The 17432-nt window shown below is 40.0% G+C and overlaps 1 protein-coding gene across 4 annotated transcripts in view; it reads left to right on the plus strand.

Annotated features, from left to right (window-relative positions):
* ABCG2 (ATP binding cassette subfamily G member 2 (JR blood group)) overlaps positions 1-17432 on the plus strand; it is a 145097-nt gene that overhangs the window by 99750 nt on the left and 27915 nt on the right. The window contains exons 1-2 of one of the 4 annotated variants that reach the window (XM_063458652.1): positions 5786-5806; positions 12657-12865. In XM_063458652.1, coding sequence (XP_063314722.1) covers positions 12675-12865 — 191 coding nt within the window. In that variant the 5' untranslated portion in view covers positions 5786-5806; positions 12657-12674. Of the gene's footprint in view, positions 1-5785; positions 5807-9298; positions 9488-9600; positions 9611-12656; positions 12866-17432 lie in introns of those variants that run through there. The other 3 variants (XM_063458651.1, XM_063458653.1, XM_063458650.1) reach the window with 3 other exon arrangements.

Here is a 17432-nt window from a genome sequence, read left to right on the forward strand (position 1 = left end):
GTTACCTGGCTTATGGAGGGTACTGCTGTGTCGGTCTTCGTTCCGCCATTGCTGTGCTAGGATTGACTCTTCCTCCGATGGGACGGTTGCTCGTATGTGGTGTCTGGTGCTCCGCGGGTGGCTGCCGCGGTATTTGGAGTTTTTCCAAGAAATCCGCTGGGTCTTCCCCCGCGGACAACGACATCACTGTGTCCCCATGGGTTACCACCAGGGTACCCAAGGCGCCCCATCTGTACCTAACCCCGTGGTCCCTGAGGGCCCTGGTGACCGGCAGGAATCTGCGTCTTTCTAACAATACTGCGAATGGCAGGTCGTCGAAGATTTGCACACGGTGATTGTCTACAGCGAGGACGGGGGTGTTCCGTGAGGCGGTAAGCACTGCCACTTTCACTGCCACGCTCCTGGTGACTGCAATAATGTCCCTGGGAGCGTCCACTGGGGCTGTAGCGGCCTTCCGAATCCGAAATGCTGATGTTATAGGCGGTAGTACGCCTTCTCCCCTCACCTCCAGCACCATGGCCACTTTATTGGCGAACTCCAGCACTGCCTCAGGTCCCACTGTCTCCGGTACCCCCCTAATGCGTAGATTCTTCTTGCGGTGCCTGGCCTCAATGGCAGTGACGGTGCGGGTGAGTCGCTGGAGCTGTTGTGAGAGATCCTCCACAGTAGCTCGGGTCTCCGTGAGGCTAGTTTCCCTCTTCGTCTCCCGGGTCTCCACTGCTCCCAGGCGTGTCATGATGCCGCCCATTTCTTCCCGCACTCCATCCAAGTCTTTCTTCCAGACCTCCCGGAGCTCCAGCAGGAGCTTTTTAATGTCCCCTTTGGTAGAGGGAGACGTGTCTGAGTCGGAGTCCTCCCTTTGGTACACTCTGCTGGGGGTTTTAGTCGTCCCTGGTTCCTCTTCGTCAGGGGTCAACTCTGACTCGCTGGAGCTCTGAGGCCTGTTCGGCGCCATTTTAGGCTGTGCTGGCCGTTGCGGCCTATCGAAGGACCGTCTGATGTCGGGCTGTGTGGAAGCCTCCAATGTCAGTTGTTTGCGGTGCTTGCGCCCCATCTCTCTCTTGGGGGGTTCAGGGTTCTCAGTATGCTAGCTGTAGGGTGTAGTTGATGTTTTTCGTGGCTTTTGGGGCTGTTTTTCAATGTTTTTCAATGTTTTTTGCAGGAGCTCCCTGCAAGCACGTCTGCTTAGGTGCTCGGCTAGCCACGCCCCCCGCAAGCCATGTTTTAAGAACAAATATTTTTTGGTTTTATACTTATATATTTTTTATCATTGTGCGATTCTTGGTGCTAAAAGTGTTAATATGGGGTATTTGCCCTGTTTTGCATATTCATTACATTATTTGTTTCTTATTCACTTTGGGTATTTTTTATTTCCATTATTCTTCTGTGGTATGGGTATGTTTTTATTTTATTTTGTTATCATGAATAAACCTAAGGGTTAACATGGGACATTTGCCCCAATGTACACACTTATTGCATCATTCATCTTTATTTTTTTGTTTGGGCATTTTCTTCATTTTCATCTCTTTGATTGCATCACTATGCTTTCTCCATTATTATGTATGAACCACGGAGGTATAAGGGTTAATATGGGATATTGAGCACAATCTACATATCCAGTGCATTACCTACCTCTTGACTTATGATTAATTTTATAACATAGGATTTCGTTGTATTTTCATCAACATATATGTTTATTACTAAGTCTATGTATAATAGCGCTAATTTTTACATTAGATATTTTTATGTTATGTATTTTATGATTATTTATTAACTGATTGATAAGACACATTTAGAAAGACAGAATTTCATTTATTTTGTTGCAAATAGAAGATGCTCCCTGCATTTAATGGCTTTAGAACATGAGACCACCAACGGTCTATTACGAACTGATCAGATAGGAACGTATTTAAGAACGTTCCCTATAGCCGACACACTATCTTGAAAAAGCCTGGTTTAGCGGGCGAAACGCGTTGAAGTGCTATCGGCATTCAGGATACAGAGGTCTGATGACGGCAACCGGCTTGGAATCGACCATACACTGACGTCCGTATCAGCGCTGGGATCGGCCTGGAGTTTTGAATTAACTAGAAAAGCTAAAATTTCTGGGGAAATTGTGTGAAGTGTTCTTGCCTCCACCAGTAGTCTACAACTGGAGGGGGCGGAGTAACTGTTATTATTTATTTATATAGCACATTTAATTGCAACGTTGTTGCCCAAAGTGCTTCACAGTTACATTAAAACATACAGTTATAAAACCATTAGCAGGTGCAAAAGGCCCTGTCTATGACATCACTTGCTGCTGCAGCCTTGCACAGGTCAGAGTATTTTTGCGGTTGCCATCTTCAAACGGTCGTATTTTAAAAACTATAAATCCTACAGTGAAGAGCTTTATATTGTGAGAATCACAAGACCCAGACCTACATTTTGATGTATAGTATGTCTCTGAGATATTAACAATGAAGGCACAGTCGCAGTTTAGAAATTGCCCTTCAAATGGGAGCTTTGCAGAGTGGAGTTTCAATGAATGTCAATGGACTGCGTGAGTTGCAAACAAATGGTCATATTGTGAAAACTATCAGGACTATGGCTTAGCTATGGACATTTTTAGTGGCAGCAGGGATAGCTGAACGTTTTGATATAAGATTTGTGTAGGTGGGCCTGAAAATGAGGGAGTGGTGGCAGTTTAGAAATCATGTCCTGATTTTTCAGCTTTTGCCAGCTCCCACTCTAGCTTTGCCATTCATTCCTATGGGACAAATTTCGCCACAAGAACGACGATATTCCGTGAACCATTCGGCGAAACGTTCCACAAAGTAATAGCAATCCGATCGGGAACAATCTGCACGTTTTGGTATATTTTTGTCTATGTAGGGTAAAAACTGTTGGAGGAGTTAGGGTGGCAAATTTGGCTATAATAATAATAATAATAATAATATATATGTGAGATAACATTAAGTGGTCTTGCTATGCAAGAACACTTAATAACTAGAAAAGCTACAATTTCTGGGGAAATTGTGTGAAGTGTTCTTGCCTCCACCAGTAGTCTACAACTGGAGTGGGCTGAGTAACTGTTATCATTTATATAGCACATTTAATTGCAACTTTGTTGCACAGTTACATTAAACCATACATTTATAAAAACTCTAGCAGGTGTACAAAAGGCTTTGTCTATGTCTATGACATCACTTGCTGCTGCAGCCTTGCACAGGTCAGAGTATTTTGGTGGTTGCCATCTTCAAACGGTCATATTTTAAAATCTATACATCCTACAGCAAAGAAATTCATATTTTGAGAATCACAAGACCCAGACCTACATTTCGATGCATAATATGTCTCTGAAGTGTTAAAAATGAAGGCACAGTCGCAGTTTAGAAATTGCCCTTCAAGTTTGATCTGGCTTGAGTGAAGTTTCAATGAATGTCAATGGAAGGCGTGAGTTGCAAACAAATGGTCATATTGTGAAAACTATAAGGACTATGGCTTAGCCGTGGACATTTTTAGTGGCAGCAGGGATAGCTGAACGTTTTGATATAAGATTTGTGTAGGTGGGCCTGAAAATGAGGAAGTGGTGGCAGTTTAGAAATCATGTCCTGATTTTTCAGCTTTTGCCAGCTCCCACTCTAGTTTTGAAAATTTTGCCATTCATTCCTATGGGACAAATTTCGCCACAAGAATGACGATATTCCGTGAACCATTCGGCGAAACGTTCCACAAAGTAATAGCAATCCGATCGGGAACAATCTGCACGTTATGGTCTATGTAGTGTAAAAACTGTGGGAGGAGTTAGGGTGGCAAATTTGGCTATAATAATAATAATAATATATATGTGAGATAACAGTAAGTGGTCTTGCTATGCAAGAACACTTAATAATAATATATATGTGAGATAACATTAAGTGGTCTTGCTTTGCAAGAACACTTAATGAGAACAGTGGACGGTAAACGGCTGTTCAGCCTCTGATTCTGAAAAATGTGTTTGTGATATCTTGGAGACAAGTATCACAACTTGCTAATGTAAGGGTTTCTATTTGGGGGAAGGGTATCTTTTTTATTATTAAAAGCAGTTTTACACTATGCAAGGCTTTTTTGCATCCTTTTAAAGGACCACTCTAGGCACCCAGACCACTTCAGCTTAATGAAGTGGTCTGGGTGCCAGGACCAGCTAGGGTTAACCCATTGTTTTATAAACATAGCAGTTTCAGAGAAACTGCTATGTTTATTAATGGGTTAAGCCTTCCCCCAAAGCCTCTAGTGGCTGTCTCACTGACAGCCGCTAGAGGCGCTTGCGTGATTCTCACTGTGAAAATCACAGTGAGAGCACGCAAGCGTCCATAGGAAAGCATTGTAAATGCTTTCCTATGCGACCGGCTGAATGCGCGCGCAGCTCTTGCCGCGCGTGCGCATTCAGCCGACGGGGCGGAACGGAGGAGGATCGGAGGCAGAGATCTCCCCGCTCAGCGCTGGAAAAAGGTAAGATTTACCCCTTTTCCCCTTTCCAGAGCCGGGCGGGAAGGGGACCCTGAGGGTGGGGGCACCCTCAGGGCACTATAGTGCCAGGAAAACGAGTATGTTTTCCTGGCACTAGAGTGGTCCTTTAAGGTACAATCTACAGAAAAAGCTACAGTGTATCCATGGATGCTACATTTCCTGCTGCAATACAAGATTAACCCTTTCAAGACTCCCATTTAGAACTTTTTGGACTCTTAAGCAAGTTTTAACATCTTCTGTGTGTGAATGATCTAACTTACTGTGAGATATAGGTGTTTATATACATATACCACCAATTCACAGAGAGAAGTTTTTGATTTTCCACATTTTTTTATAGATTGCCTAAATGCAAGGCTATCGTATATAGCGCTGACACTTTGTTTTTTACATTTTTTTTGTCTCATACTGAAAAGGTTCTTAAAAGCATAAGACCTGTTTCAGAAAACCTGCCACTCTGACTGTGCCCATTGGAGAGGTGTGGGTGCCAACTCCCACTACCCTTAACCCTGCAAGTGTAATTATTGCAGTTTTTTATAAACTGCAATAATTACCTTGCAGGGTTAACTCCTCCTCTAGCGGGCGTCTCAGGTAAGTGACTGAAGGGGTTTTCACCCCTTCAGCAACCGGGGATTGGGGGTGGGAGGGAGAGGGGACCTGCAGTGCCAGGAAAACAGATTGTTTTCCTGGCACTGGAGTGGCCCTTAAACAAGTTTTACCAAAACTGCTTTATCTCATATATCCATAGTATAGTGATGTGATGCTAATGCTTGATAAATACAGCGATAAAATAAATATACATATATATATATATATATAAAACACACACACATACCTGTGAATTTAATTGGTTGGAGTAAAACCATTGACACTTTGTTGTATAGCAGGACTCCTGCCAACCATGAACTAACTGTGGGCTATTATATTGGCACTTAAATAGACACTCTATTACAAATAATAACAATAAAAGCCGCTGTTTAGTGGACTTGCCTGTAACTGTGTGGGTTTTTTTTTTCATTGGAGTATATCTAAAAATAGCTTGAAAAACCTGAAGTTCTTTTGCCTGCTGCATTTGCAAACACTCTCCCCTAACCAAGTCAGACCTTTGGTGGCTGTCCAATCACAGAATTCCCAATGCAGCTCAATGAGAAGTCTTTGCAAGACAGGTGCTCTGAGCAATTGCTGCTTCTTGAGTTTAGCTTCATTCTTCACACATAAAGCACTTCACCAAGCAGAATGGTTTAGGAGTTTGGAGTATTCCTTTGAGCAGCCCAGCCTAGCCCAGCCTAGCCTATTCGCAGGTGCCACATCACATAAGGTATTCAGAGAGAGACTCATTACGCAGTAATTTCTTTAAAGGTTCATAACCAGTTTAGCTGAGTGTAGTGTTTTTGGTGTAGAGTTTGTAGGCGCTGATTTCATTTGTGTTGATACGTTTTATTTAATTTATTTATTTGTCAAGTTTGACAAAACTGAGGCTCTTTCAGTTCCTTTAATTTGGCAACTTGCTTAATGTGGAAGTGAAAATCTTTGCACAATAACCATTACAATGCACTGTAGTAGATATGGTACTCAGAAAGAGTACCTGTTTAAAGAAAAAGTCCGCTGCCCCCCACCCCCAAAAAAGTAAAAAGCCCTATTTCATAGATATGCCCCCATTCATGTATGTATTCAGTAAGAATATATTGAAAAAAGCTTTCAAAAGCACTGAGCTTGTGCAAGCCCTCCCTATTGTAACTGGAAGAGACAGTCTCTACATGGGGAATAGCCTATCAGAGTTCTCTTTCTGTGTGTACAGGTGTTATGTATGGCATTCTAGTCTGACAGGGGGGTGCGCTCCCTTGAGCTAACAGAAGCAGGAAACACGCCTTTCTGGCTATCTGTTTGACAACTTTTATAAAGTGCCTTTGAAATAGGATACTCCTATTAAGGAAGGCCTCAATCTATATTTTAACTTAACTTTTAAAATAATTTTTTCAAAGTATTTAAAAAAAAAAAATCATTTTTTATATATATATATATATATATTACATTTGTAACGTTTAAGTAAAAAACATTAATTATAAATGCATATCCAAAAAATATTTTATGGAGGCCAATATTAGTATTTTAAAGTAGACTATGATACGCATATGGTTTATTTTTATCAGTTTAAAGAGATGTTACATGTTGCCTTAAATAGTTTAAGACTTTATATTGTGTGTCAGCTGAATTTTAATGGGTGTGTTTTGTCACAGTATATATGTCTGAAGTCATTTGTAAAACTGGCAAAAGCAGTTTCACATAATAGCTTTTTGTGTTGTTGCTATAGGTTTCCTCAGCTTAAACAATGCAATTATAGTAAATTGAAACCAAATTCAGACTTAGCTGTCCAAGCTGTAACTATAGCGGTGTTCAACATTGTTCTACATTTTTCAAATCACTTTTTAGTGAATAAATGCTCCATCCATTGCATTACACGAAGGATAGCGGTTTTGATTGAGCCATCAGTAGAGTACTGTACAAAAGCTGTAGCTCACACGTTTTTATGTTCTGTATTCTCACACTGTTATTCTCCTAAAGGGACCATACTCCTCCAAAATCAGCGTCCTGTAAAGTGGGTCACTGGTTGGCAGAGTATGAGGAGGTGGAACATCCAGCTCCAATCACTGAGGACGGACCATGCAGGTAGTGCTGTTTCAGCGCTCTCTGCATAATGGTCCTAGTGCCCTTAAAGGGACACTATAGTCACCTGAACAACTTTAGCTTAATGAAGCAGTTTTGGTGTATATAACATGCCCCTGCAGCCTCACTGCTCAATCCTATGCCATTTAGGAGTTAAATCCCTTTGTTTATGAACCCTAGTCACACCTCCCTGCATGTGACTTGCACAGTCTTCCATAAACACTTCCTGTAAAGAGAGCCCTATTTAGGCTTTATTTATTGCAAGTTCTGTTTAATTAAGATTTTCTTATCCCCTGCTATGTTAATAGCTTGATAGACCCTGCAAGAGCCTCCTGTATGTGATTAAAGTTCAATTTAGAGCTTGAAATACAATTATTTGAGGTAAATTACATCTGTTTGAAAGTGAAACCAGTTTTTTTTCATGCAGGCTCTGTCAATCATAGCCAGGGGAGGTGTGGCTAGGGCTGCATAAACAGAAACAAAGTGATTTAACGCCTAAATGACAGTGAATTGAGCAGTGAAATTGCAGGGGAATTATCTATACACTAAAACTGCTTTATTTAGCTAAAGTAATTTAGGTGACTATAGTGTTCCTTTAATGTAGCGCATCTAATAGTAGTCACTCTATGCTTTCTTGGGACAATTTCTCTGGTGTTTCAAAAAGCGAAACGCCAATGTACAGTCAGGAGAGGACCTTAAAACAGAGGACTGAGGATCACTCCCACTCACGTAGCAGTTTAAGCTTATTTAAAGGGACACTGTAGGCACACGGACCACTTCAGCTCATTGAAGTAGTCTGTGTGCTGTGACCCTTTTGCACTAAGTGCTGCAATGTTAAACACTGCAGTTCCAGAGGTCTAATGCGCGCGCTGCCATTGCCACGCATTCGCGTTGGGTATAGCGTGGGCGGAGCATGACCCAGCGCAGAGGGACAACGACGCTGGATTCAGGTAAGTGGCTGAAGTGGTTTTAACCTCTTCAGCACTGCGGGTGGGAGGAGGGGACCTAATTGTTTTCCTGGCACTATAGGATCCCTTTAAGTTGTTACAGGATCAAGGGTGCCTGGGCGCCATCTAAACTATAGAGGGTAAACCATTTGTCAATGGTTTAACCCCAAAGTTGGAGCTCCAGCCCTTATGTTTCCCTGTGCAGGGACATAAGAGGAAGGGTTAGCCAGAAGGCCACACATATGCTAAGTGCGTTAGCTGGGCATTCAATATAAAAAAGTACAAATTAAATCTAAATGAGGCTAAAATAGCTGATTTGGAAAAATTCTACAACTCTGCTATAGTCACATCTTGCATAATTTAGCCTCTGTTTTGATTTATTTTGTCAAGACCAAGAGTTTAGTGAAGAACCCTGGTACATGTTAAAGGGTTACGCCAAGCGAGTCGAAGTAGTCAATACATGTTTTATTTCAGCATGTTGCTGAAGGTGCAAATCTGTCTATAGTTTAAAGACACATTACTGTATTATTGCTGTGGAGCTCTGTTATACATTCACACATCTATGATATGGCGCTCCTAGAAAAGCAGATCATTAGGCTAGAAAGGACTGGGGGGATTTGGGCACAAAATAGGGCCCATACCTCCTAAATAGGGACACTTAGGAGGTATTTGCTTGTATAATATGTAAAAAATGGATTCTTCAATCAGCTCCTTCACTCTGCAGAAACAGTATTTATTAGCCTTCCATAAAGTAGCTTTGCAGGCAGTGACCTCTTGCTCTACCCAAGTAATAAATAACAAAAAAAAAAGAGAAGAAAAGGCGTGTCCAACTATTACAGAACTACAACTCCCATGATGCTGTGCCAATCCATGAGGCACTATCAGGCGTAACTCGAAGACACCAATATAAAACTCCCTTCCAGACATTGAGTTTCATTGAATGTCCCAGATACACTTGAAATCTATGAAAGCTGTCCCCATGAAGTTCAGGCAAAAACCTGCATTTTTCTTATTATAATTTTTTAGTTTTTATCTTAGTCATGGTAATAAAGTGCAAGTGGGAGAGAATTGCATCTCTGGGAAATGTCCATCCTGTAGGAGTAAAAGGCTGTGTTACGTCATGATTTAGCCCCGCCCCACACGTGTCTGCTGTGTCTTTATCTCCCATGCTCTTCCTTGCATGTTAGCAGTTTCAGACATTGGTGAGTGTGTCATGGAACACTGACATTGTGCTGGATTATAATAGGGGCTGTCAGTGAAGAAATCCACAGCACTTTACAACTGCCTGCACATCTATATATATCTATCTATCACCTATCTACCTCCCTACCCACTCAGCCTGGACCTCAGACAGACCCTATAGGCTTTCCACATCCCATTTATGTAAGGTAAGTAATAGCATCTGCAAGGGAGGGGCTGTTACAGTTACACAACCTACTAAAAATACTTTGCTGGCACTATAGACCATGTTATTTTGTTACATTAAACGATGGGGGATGCCTGATTGTACTGTAAGTGATTATTTAAAAGGTTGTACAGTTTGCCATTTAGCGTTGTTAAGCTGTATTTAATGATTACATGTACTAATATACTTTATGAAAACTTTAGGTCAGAGGTCATTCAACACAAAGAAAAGAAAACAAAAATCTATAGTTTGTTCAGGAAAGATCAATAGTAACAGTTATATGTTTGTATACACATATATTCAGGGTTATACTCTGAATTTTAAACTTATATTTTAAAATTCAGCCGAGCTGTGACTTCTGGATTTGAATTTTTTTTTTATTTTTTATTATTCTGGTCACCAATGCATTTATACGCCAAACTATAAACTGTACTAAATTACATTCCCAGATGCCAAAATAATGCTAAACTAGTAAAGCTGTGACACTAGCGGTGTTGGATCATTTTAGCAGACCAGCTATTTTTTGCATTTTTATTTATCTAGACTGACCAAATGGTTCTTATCTGCCGTCACATTCTATGTTTCTATTAAATTTGGGCTTTAATTCAGTACAATTCATATTCAAGGGAATAAACCACCAAGAACCAAAATATAAACACGGGGCATTTGTAATAAAAATGTTGTTCTTATAAATAAAGTGTGTGTGTGTGTGTGTGTATATGTATGTATGTATGTATATATATATATATATATATATATATATATATATATATATATATATATATATATATAGTGTGTGTGTGTGTGTGTCCAGAAGAGTGCAGTTTTAGGAACAGCTAAGACACTACACAGAAACCTCAGACTGGTAGAGAGCCCGAGAATGAGGAATACCAGGGGGGTGAGAAAATCAATTTTATATTTATTTTATAGTTGTGGTTTACTAATGTCAGATGTTATTTATTAAACTCTGAATTGAACTGTATTAAATCCAAAATGTAGTTTGAAAAAAAATGGCAACATTTGCTGTGAGCATTTTTTCAGATTCACTGCTGCCTCAGTTTTACCTTTGGATTGTAATGCCGTACAGTTTGTATGTTCAATGAATAACACAAAAAAATCTTGTTTTTATACTTTTCACCCCTACCCCCTCCATATATTGAGCACTGCAAAATTAGTTTGTGCCGTATAAATAAAGAAATATTCTGTAGTGCTGCCGAACACCTTCACACACTGATGTGTGTGGTTTTACACTGATGACATACTTGGTTAAATAACCCATTGTCTCATGTAAGCCTTGACTGACAATGGTGAATTAGCCCCCTGCATTGCCGAGCTGAGAGGTTGTTCCCCTAGCAATGAAAAGGTTAAACCTTTCCCCATTCTAACATGTTTACTGAGAAAAAGAGTGTTCAGAACACAATGCATCTATGTGTTTTATTGGTAGAATCTATCATTAATCAATAATTAACCAAGGGTGTGACATTATTAAGTACAGAATGGTCAAAGTTTTCGTTTTTCTGGTAGGATATGTCTGTCGCTGTAAAGGTGGGTTTTACAGGTACATTTGGTATATTATATTACTCACCGTTGACACTGGCACTGCCAGAGTTAGGCATCTCTTTCATAGGACTAATGCTCACATTTCTGACTAGTAAGTGTTTATTGCTAGATACTAGTATCATAACCTCTTACCATAGTATAACCAAACACTCCTCTGTTCTGTAGTGTGTGTGAGATTTATTTTGTTTGTTTAGAACCAGCCCCTTATAATATACTTCTACAATATATTATAGAGTCCTACACTGTACAGCAAGGAAGCCATTGTCTTCAGTAATGAAATACTATGCTTGGTCTTTGATCCTATCTCAGATGCACAGTCCTGTCCAAGTTCTAGGGCAACAACAACCCAACATGAGGGGTCTTCCCTCCTGGTTTCATTCTGTTTTTTGGAAATAGGATCACTACTTCTATTTTCCAAACCAGGGCTAGGTGTACGAGGCAGTGAGGTAACTTTGTTTTTATTTGATGGCAATGGCCATACGTTTCTCATATCTGAAAGAAACCCACAGTACAGCTACCAAATTCATCACATAGTCTACCTACATCCATTAATCTCCTACATTATTTTGCTGACTTATCTAAACCTGTAAACAATCTATAAAATGTTGTCTTCCTAACCATACCTTTTTGTAATGGATACAAAATACCCCTTCAAAGCTGAGGAATTGGCTGAGGGCAGCGGAGGGGCTCCTTCTTTAGACCTCATCAATTCAAATCTCTGATAGCTATGATCAATCACTTTAATTTACCAATGCTAAGCCACTTTTAGATTGACTTGAGAAATGAGCTGGGTAGATACGCTAAGTCTACATGATTTGAATAGTTTAGCAGAATACAATACTGGTTTATCAAAATTCTGACTTATTCCTGAACCCCATTCCCAGTACACGTGAATATATGTGTCTGTAAACTTGCATTTTCTTCTCCTCCTCCTTTTTCATATTAATGTACGATCACCCTTCATATTTCTTACCCTATATATCGCCTACATTTCCTCCTTACTTTTACAATTAACTGCCTTGTCACGACTTCATTGTGTTTTTATAACATCAATTTCTACACTAAAAAAAAGCATGAATGTAGTTTTGCTTTATTATTTACATTTTTCTTAGTATTCATTTTTGTAATTGCGTGCTATTTGTGTTTTCATTAAGGGGATTTATTCACTAAACAGTGCCTTGTCGCAAAATCCAGGCGTAAATAGTTGTTGGTTACAAATCTGCTATTATTTCTACTTTTGATGTTGGGGGTCTGGCGTGTCCCTTTTTAAAAATTTAATAAATGCTAGATTGTGGCCCAAACATTTTTCTCTGTTTGCTATAAACAATAGTTAACACTGTAAACTTGGGTTGTCTTTCTAAAAAGAAATAACCAAACATATGTTAAATATTAGTTCTACTTAAAGGGGCACTGTAGACCGTATACCCCACTTTGCTCCCTGTCCCCTATATTTAGCTCATCGTTCACTGTAGAGGCAGATATATACTCTCTGAAACTGCTTGGGACTGTTGAACAATATATTCCCAAAATGTATGCATGCATTTGTTTTTTTTACAGTGATTTACCTATTTTTTTTTTCCATTTTATTTTAGGAGTACTGTCTGGACGACATGGCAGAGAAGAAGTCTCAAACAGTTGTTCAGATGGTGGAACCCACTGTAAATGGGTGGAATGTAAATGATTCCACAAAAGTATCTGGTCCTACTTTGTCTTTCCACAACATCCGCTACAGAGTGAAAATAAAGACTGGTTTTCTTTGCTGCCGAAATGTTGTGGATCGTGAAATCCTGATGAATGTCAAGTGAGTTATCTCCTTTGTATAATGTTTAGGAGATCTGAGGCTGCACTGGATAGATTCACAATAACCGATTTCTTTCTAATTCCTCTCCAGTTGCCCAGCCTTAATGTGCTTTGCATAACTTTTGCATCACCAGGTTTGGGTCCAGTTGACTCAGAAGATTCTCAGCTTCCCATATACAGCCCAGTAGCTGAATGTAGGGAGATTCCACTAGCAGGGTTAATTACTATAGGGAAAATTGTTGGGGATTCAAAGTGAATTTCACATTTAATTCTAATATAGCTGAGCATCCTCCAAGTCCGTAATATTTCCAGTTTGGCTATTTTGGCTTTAAATTTTAAATTCACTTTGGATTTGTCACAATTCTTATTTTAGTAAGTAACCCTGTCAATGTATTGCAATGTACTAATATGTGTAAATGTTTTAGATGTACTGTTTCTCTCCACTGCTAATTTTCTTTTCTTTGTTCCAAAGCAGTATGGTAGTGGGGAAGGCATGTTTTCACCTAAATCTTTTTGTGTGCCCATTTTAGTGTGTTGTTTTTATTTTTTAACTATTCAGGGCAGGTTGGATCACCAAACTTAGTTTGTAAAACATCACCAAACTTAGTTTGTAAAACATCACCAAACATACGTTTGTAAAACATCAACAATCACATTATGTTATTAGACAAAGGAATGATAATGACAAATTCCACTAGTGTTGTATGATCTATCTATGTTCACAACTTATACCCCAAAACAAACTGAAAATCTTGCATAAATTGCAAACAAAGTAATGTTTATACACACTACTTGAAATTTCTGCTTACATGCTATTAAGCAGGACTAAGGCAATATGGGCAAGTAAATGATCAGACCTATTGTTTTTGATTGAAGGCTCAATAGTGATGTGCATGTGAGTGTGTAAGTGCAGAAGGTTAACGTGTGTGTGTGTGTGTGTGTGTGTGTGTGTGTAAAAGTGAGTTGGTTAAAACTTTGTGCATTTGTAGAATACATAGGTTTATGTATGGTTTTTCTTCTGTCCATCATCTTGCAACCATCCCCTTTCCTTCTGCTTATTGCAAATGTCCAACTCTATATTAATTTTTTTGCCCCAATGTGGATTATAACTGTTTAAAATAAAGGATCAAAAAAGTAATCTTATGTTAATTCATATGAAAATTCTGCATTAATACAGAGTTAGCACCAATACATTTTGTCGTGCAGTCAAAAAACAACAAATACTCGACAAACCAGTTGACGTGTAGAAAACTCTAATTACTCTGTAATTACTTTGGTGTTTCCTCTTGTTTTGGGTGGATTACTGTAAAGAATGTTCTTTTCCCCCTGTGAATATATCGAGAGAAGTTCAACGAATCAGTATGGGGGTTCCTTTTTTTTTTCTTCCAATTCTCTTTTTATTTAAATTTATCACCAGAATTTCACTTATACAAAAAAAGTATTTAAAAATTCATATTCATACACATAAACACTTAGACAAAAAACATTAAACCCCCCCCCCCCCCACGAGAGCTCTACATACTTCCAGCTTCTACTTCTTATTTCAAAATGTTTCGATATTACATTTGTAGTAATTTTTTTTCCCAATTTGCCCATAGGCTCAAGTTATCATTCAAAAACTTGCAGTGATCCTTCTCCATTTTAATTTGATATATCAACTGTATTGTTATTAATTTGATGTTAAATGCGGTATCTCCCTTCCAGTTCCTTGCTATTATTATTTTACAGGCTATTAAACAATGAGTTATTAAAAATTGATTTATTTTGTTTAATTTTGGCCATTGATAGTGTAATAGCATTATTTCAGGTTTTAGGAATATTTTTACACCACACAGTGTATGGGTGATACATTGAGCCCACTGCCATACAACAATCACTTGTTTACATGACCACCACATATGGATATAATTTCCTTTTTCCTCTCTACATTTCCAACACTTTGTATCCATAGATGTATCAAATGTAGCTATTTTAGTTGGCGTCATATGCCATTGATAAGCCAGCTTAAAGTGTGTTTCTATCAATATGAAAGAATGGACATATTTATTGATTTTTTGTAAAGTAGCTAACCATTCTTTTGATTCCATATTTATTTTTAATTCAGTTTTCCATTTTTTAATAGCACTGGATAAAACTGAATCATTCATTGGGTCTAGCATTCTAGCACATCTAGAGAACAAATGCTTTGTTTTATTATGGTATATTATTGATTTTAAAATATCATACATCTTACCCTCTATTACTATCTCAACTTTCTCCAAAAAGTGTTTTACTCTGAGGTAAGTATATACATCTTTAGCAGAGAACTTAAACTCCTCTATCAGCATTTTATAAGGTTTAATTTTGCCATCTTTGGTCAGATCTTTTAAAGTGCTTATTCCTTTTTCCTTCCATAATTTTAAGGAAAAGTATGGGGTTCCTAACTAGAAAAAAGTAGCAGTTTCCTTTACGCAGGAAAAAGGTTAAAGCGGCACTGTCAGGGCCGAATCCTGTTTTTTTTTTTTTTTTTTTTGTTTTTTTTTTTTACCCTCCCCTCCCGACTCCACTACATCTAACTGACCCCCTAGTAATCCCCAAATGCCCCTAAGCCCCCACATTAACTATTTCTTTTATCTTTAATTTCTGCCCCGACCTATATTCAGGGCGCCGCCATCTTTGTGTGGGTAGATGAATTCCCTGTGGGACACGTTACCTGCCCACACTAGATAGCGCTGTGAAATTCCCGCACCTGGGCATGCGAACGGGAATTTCATGTTCATTCATTCATCAGAAAGACTAATGAATAGAAATATTAGACAAACAAACACTGAATATCAGTTTTCGTTTGTTCGTTCAGTTTATTACAAGGAGGGCGCTACCGGTGCGCAGCTCACTCCTTGTAAAATGTAAAAATAGAAGCGTCAGGGAGCAGTGCTCCCCGCCACTTCCTAAGCCCTCCAGGTCCCCCCTCACTCTATATGGGGGTCAATATGACCCCCATAATAGCATAGGGGAGATTAAAATCTCCCGAATGCCCCTACTCGCTATACCGCGAGTAGGGGCATGTCTACTAAACAGTGAGCAGCCTGTGACTGCTCACTGTTAAAAGAAAAAAACCCTAGTACCCCCAGCCCCCACCCCTCAGCAGCGGGTGGGGGCCCTAAAGGATAATGAGGTGGGGGGGACCTATTGTCCTCCTCCCAACCCCCGGCCCCCACCCCTGAGCGGTGGGTGTGGGCCATGGAAGACAATGAGGGGGGGACCTATTGTCCTACCACCCCCCGGCCCCTACCCCTGAGTGGTGGGTGGGGGCCATAAGAGACAATGAGGGGGGAAGGACCCAATAGGTCCCCCCCCATTGTTATTTATGGCTCCCACCCACCGCTCAAAGGTGGGGGGTTGAGGGGGGACAATGGGTCCCCCCCTCATTATCCTTTAGGGCCACCGCTCAGGGGTGGGGGCCGGGGGAGGTACTAGGCTGCTTACTGTTTAATAGACATGCCCCTACTCGCGGTATAGTAAATTAGTATTAGTAAATGTGGCTGAAATACCAATTTAGGTCTTTCAGCCTTTTGGTACATAGCTCCCTGATACCATGGGAATTACGGAGCTATCTACTAAGCGGCTGGAAGATGCAGCCGCGGCACGAATCAGATCGGAGTTTCATTCATTTGAATGAAATTCTGATCCAAACAAAGTCCCAAATTGTGTCCTAACATGAATGGAGAAACTGTTCTCATTCTGTTAGGACACAATTCGGAAGTTTTGCCGGCGTCCTGTCTAAGTGACAGGACGTTTGGGGAAAAGTGACAGGAAGCATCGCGGGAACAGGGAAGAAAGCTAAGAATTATGGGGAAAATCTCTCTGACCACCGGAAATGAAGCTCACTTTGCTCCTCCGCTGGTCAGAGATGGTCAGGATTAGGAAACCTCCATAAGACAAGTAGTCCCTACTTTGTTTTATTTTTTTAAAGAAAACTAGAGCAGACAGGAAGAAATGAAGAACAGATCGTGACAGAGGGAGAGAAGAGGAATCGATTAAAGAAAGGTAAGTTCGGCATGACAGTGCCGCTTTAAGTCAGGCTTCCCAGTGCAAAAAAATTGTAAAAATATACTGCACTGTATTTTAACCCCTTAATGATGGGTGACGGACAGGGTCCGTCATCCTGGGGAGACCCTTAACCCTGTCCGTCATGCATTAAAATTATCCCCGGATCGTCGCGGTGCCGGCGATCGCAGGGTTAACGCTGTTGCTGGTTGCCTCCGGGTCAGGGGCAGACCAGCAACAGCAAATCGCGATGTCCCAGCACATGTGATCACAGCGGTCACAATGCTGCTGGGATAGCTGATCCGCCTCCCTCCACCTCTTGTGGGTTTTTGAAGCGGAGAGAGACAGATCGTTGCTACATTGTGTCCCTGAAGTAATTTGAAGTATTATAAAAGGTTCCTAATCCCTTTTCCCTGTACTTAAAGAAAAAAAGAAAAATTAACCCTTTCCCTGCTGATTGATCACTGCCAGCAGTGATCAATATACAGGTCACAGTACTTTACTGTGATCTATTTTTTTTTTTTTTTACCTTCAAGGGTTAA

This window comes from Pelobates fuscus, chromosome 6, assembly GCF_036172605.1.
Source record: "Pelobates fuscus isolate aPelFus1 chromosome 6, aPelFus1.pri, whole genome shotgun sequence".
NCBI lineage: Eukaryota > Metazoa > Chordata > Amphibia > Anura > Pelobatidae > Pelobates > Pelobates fuscus.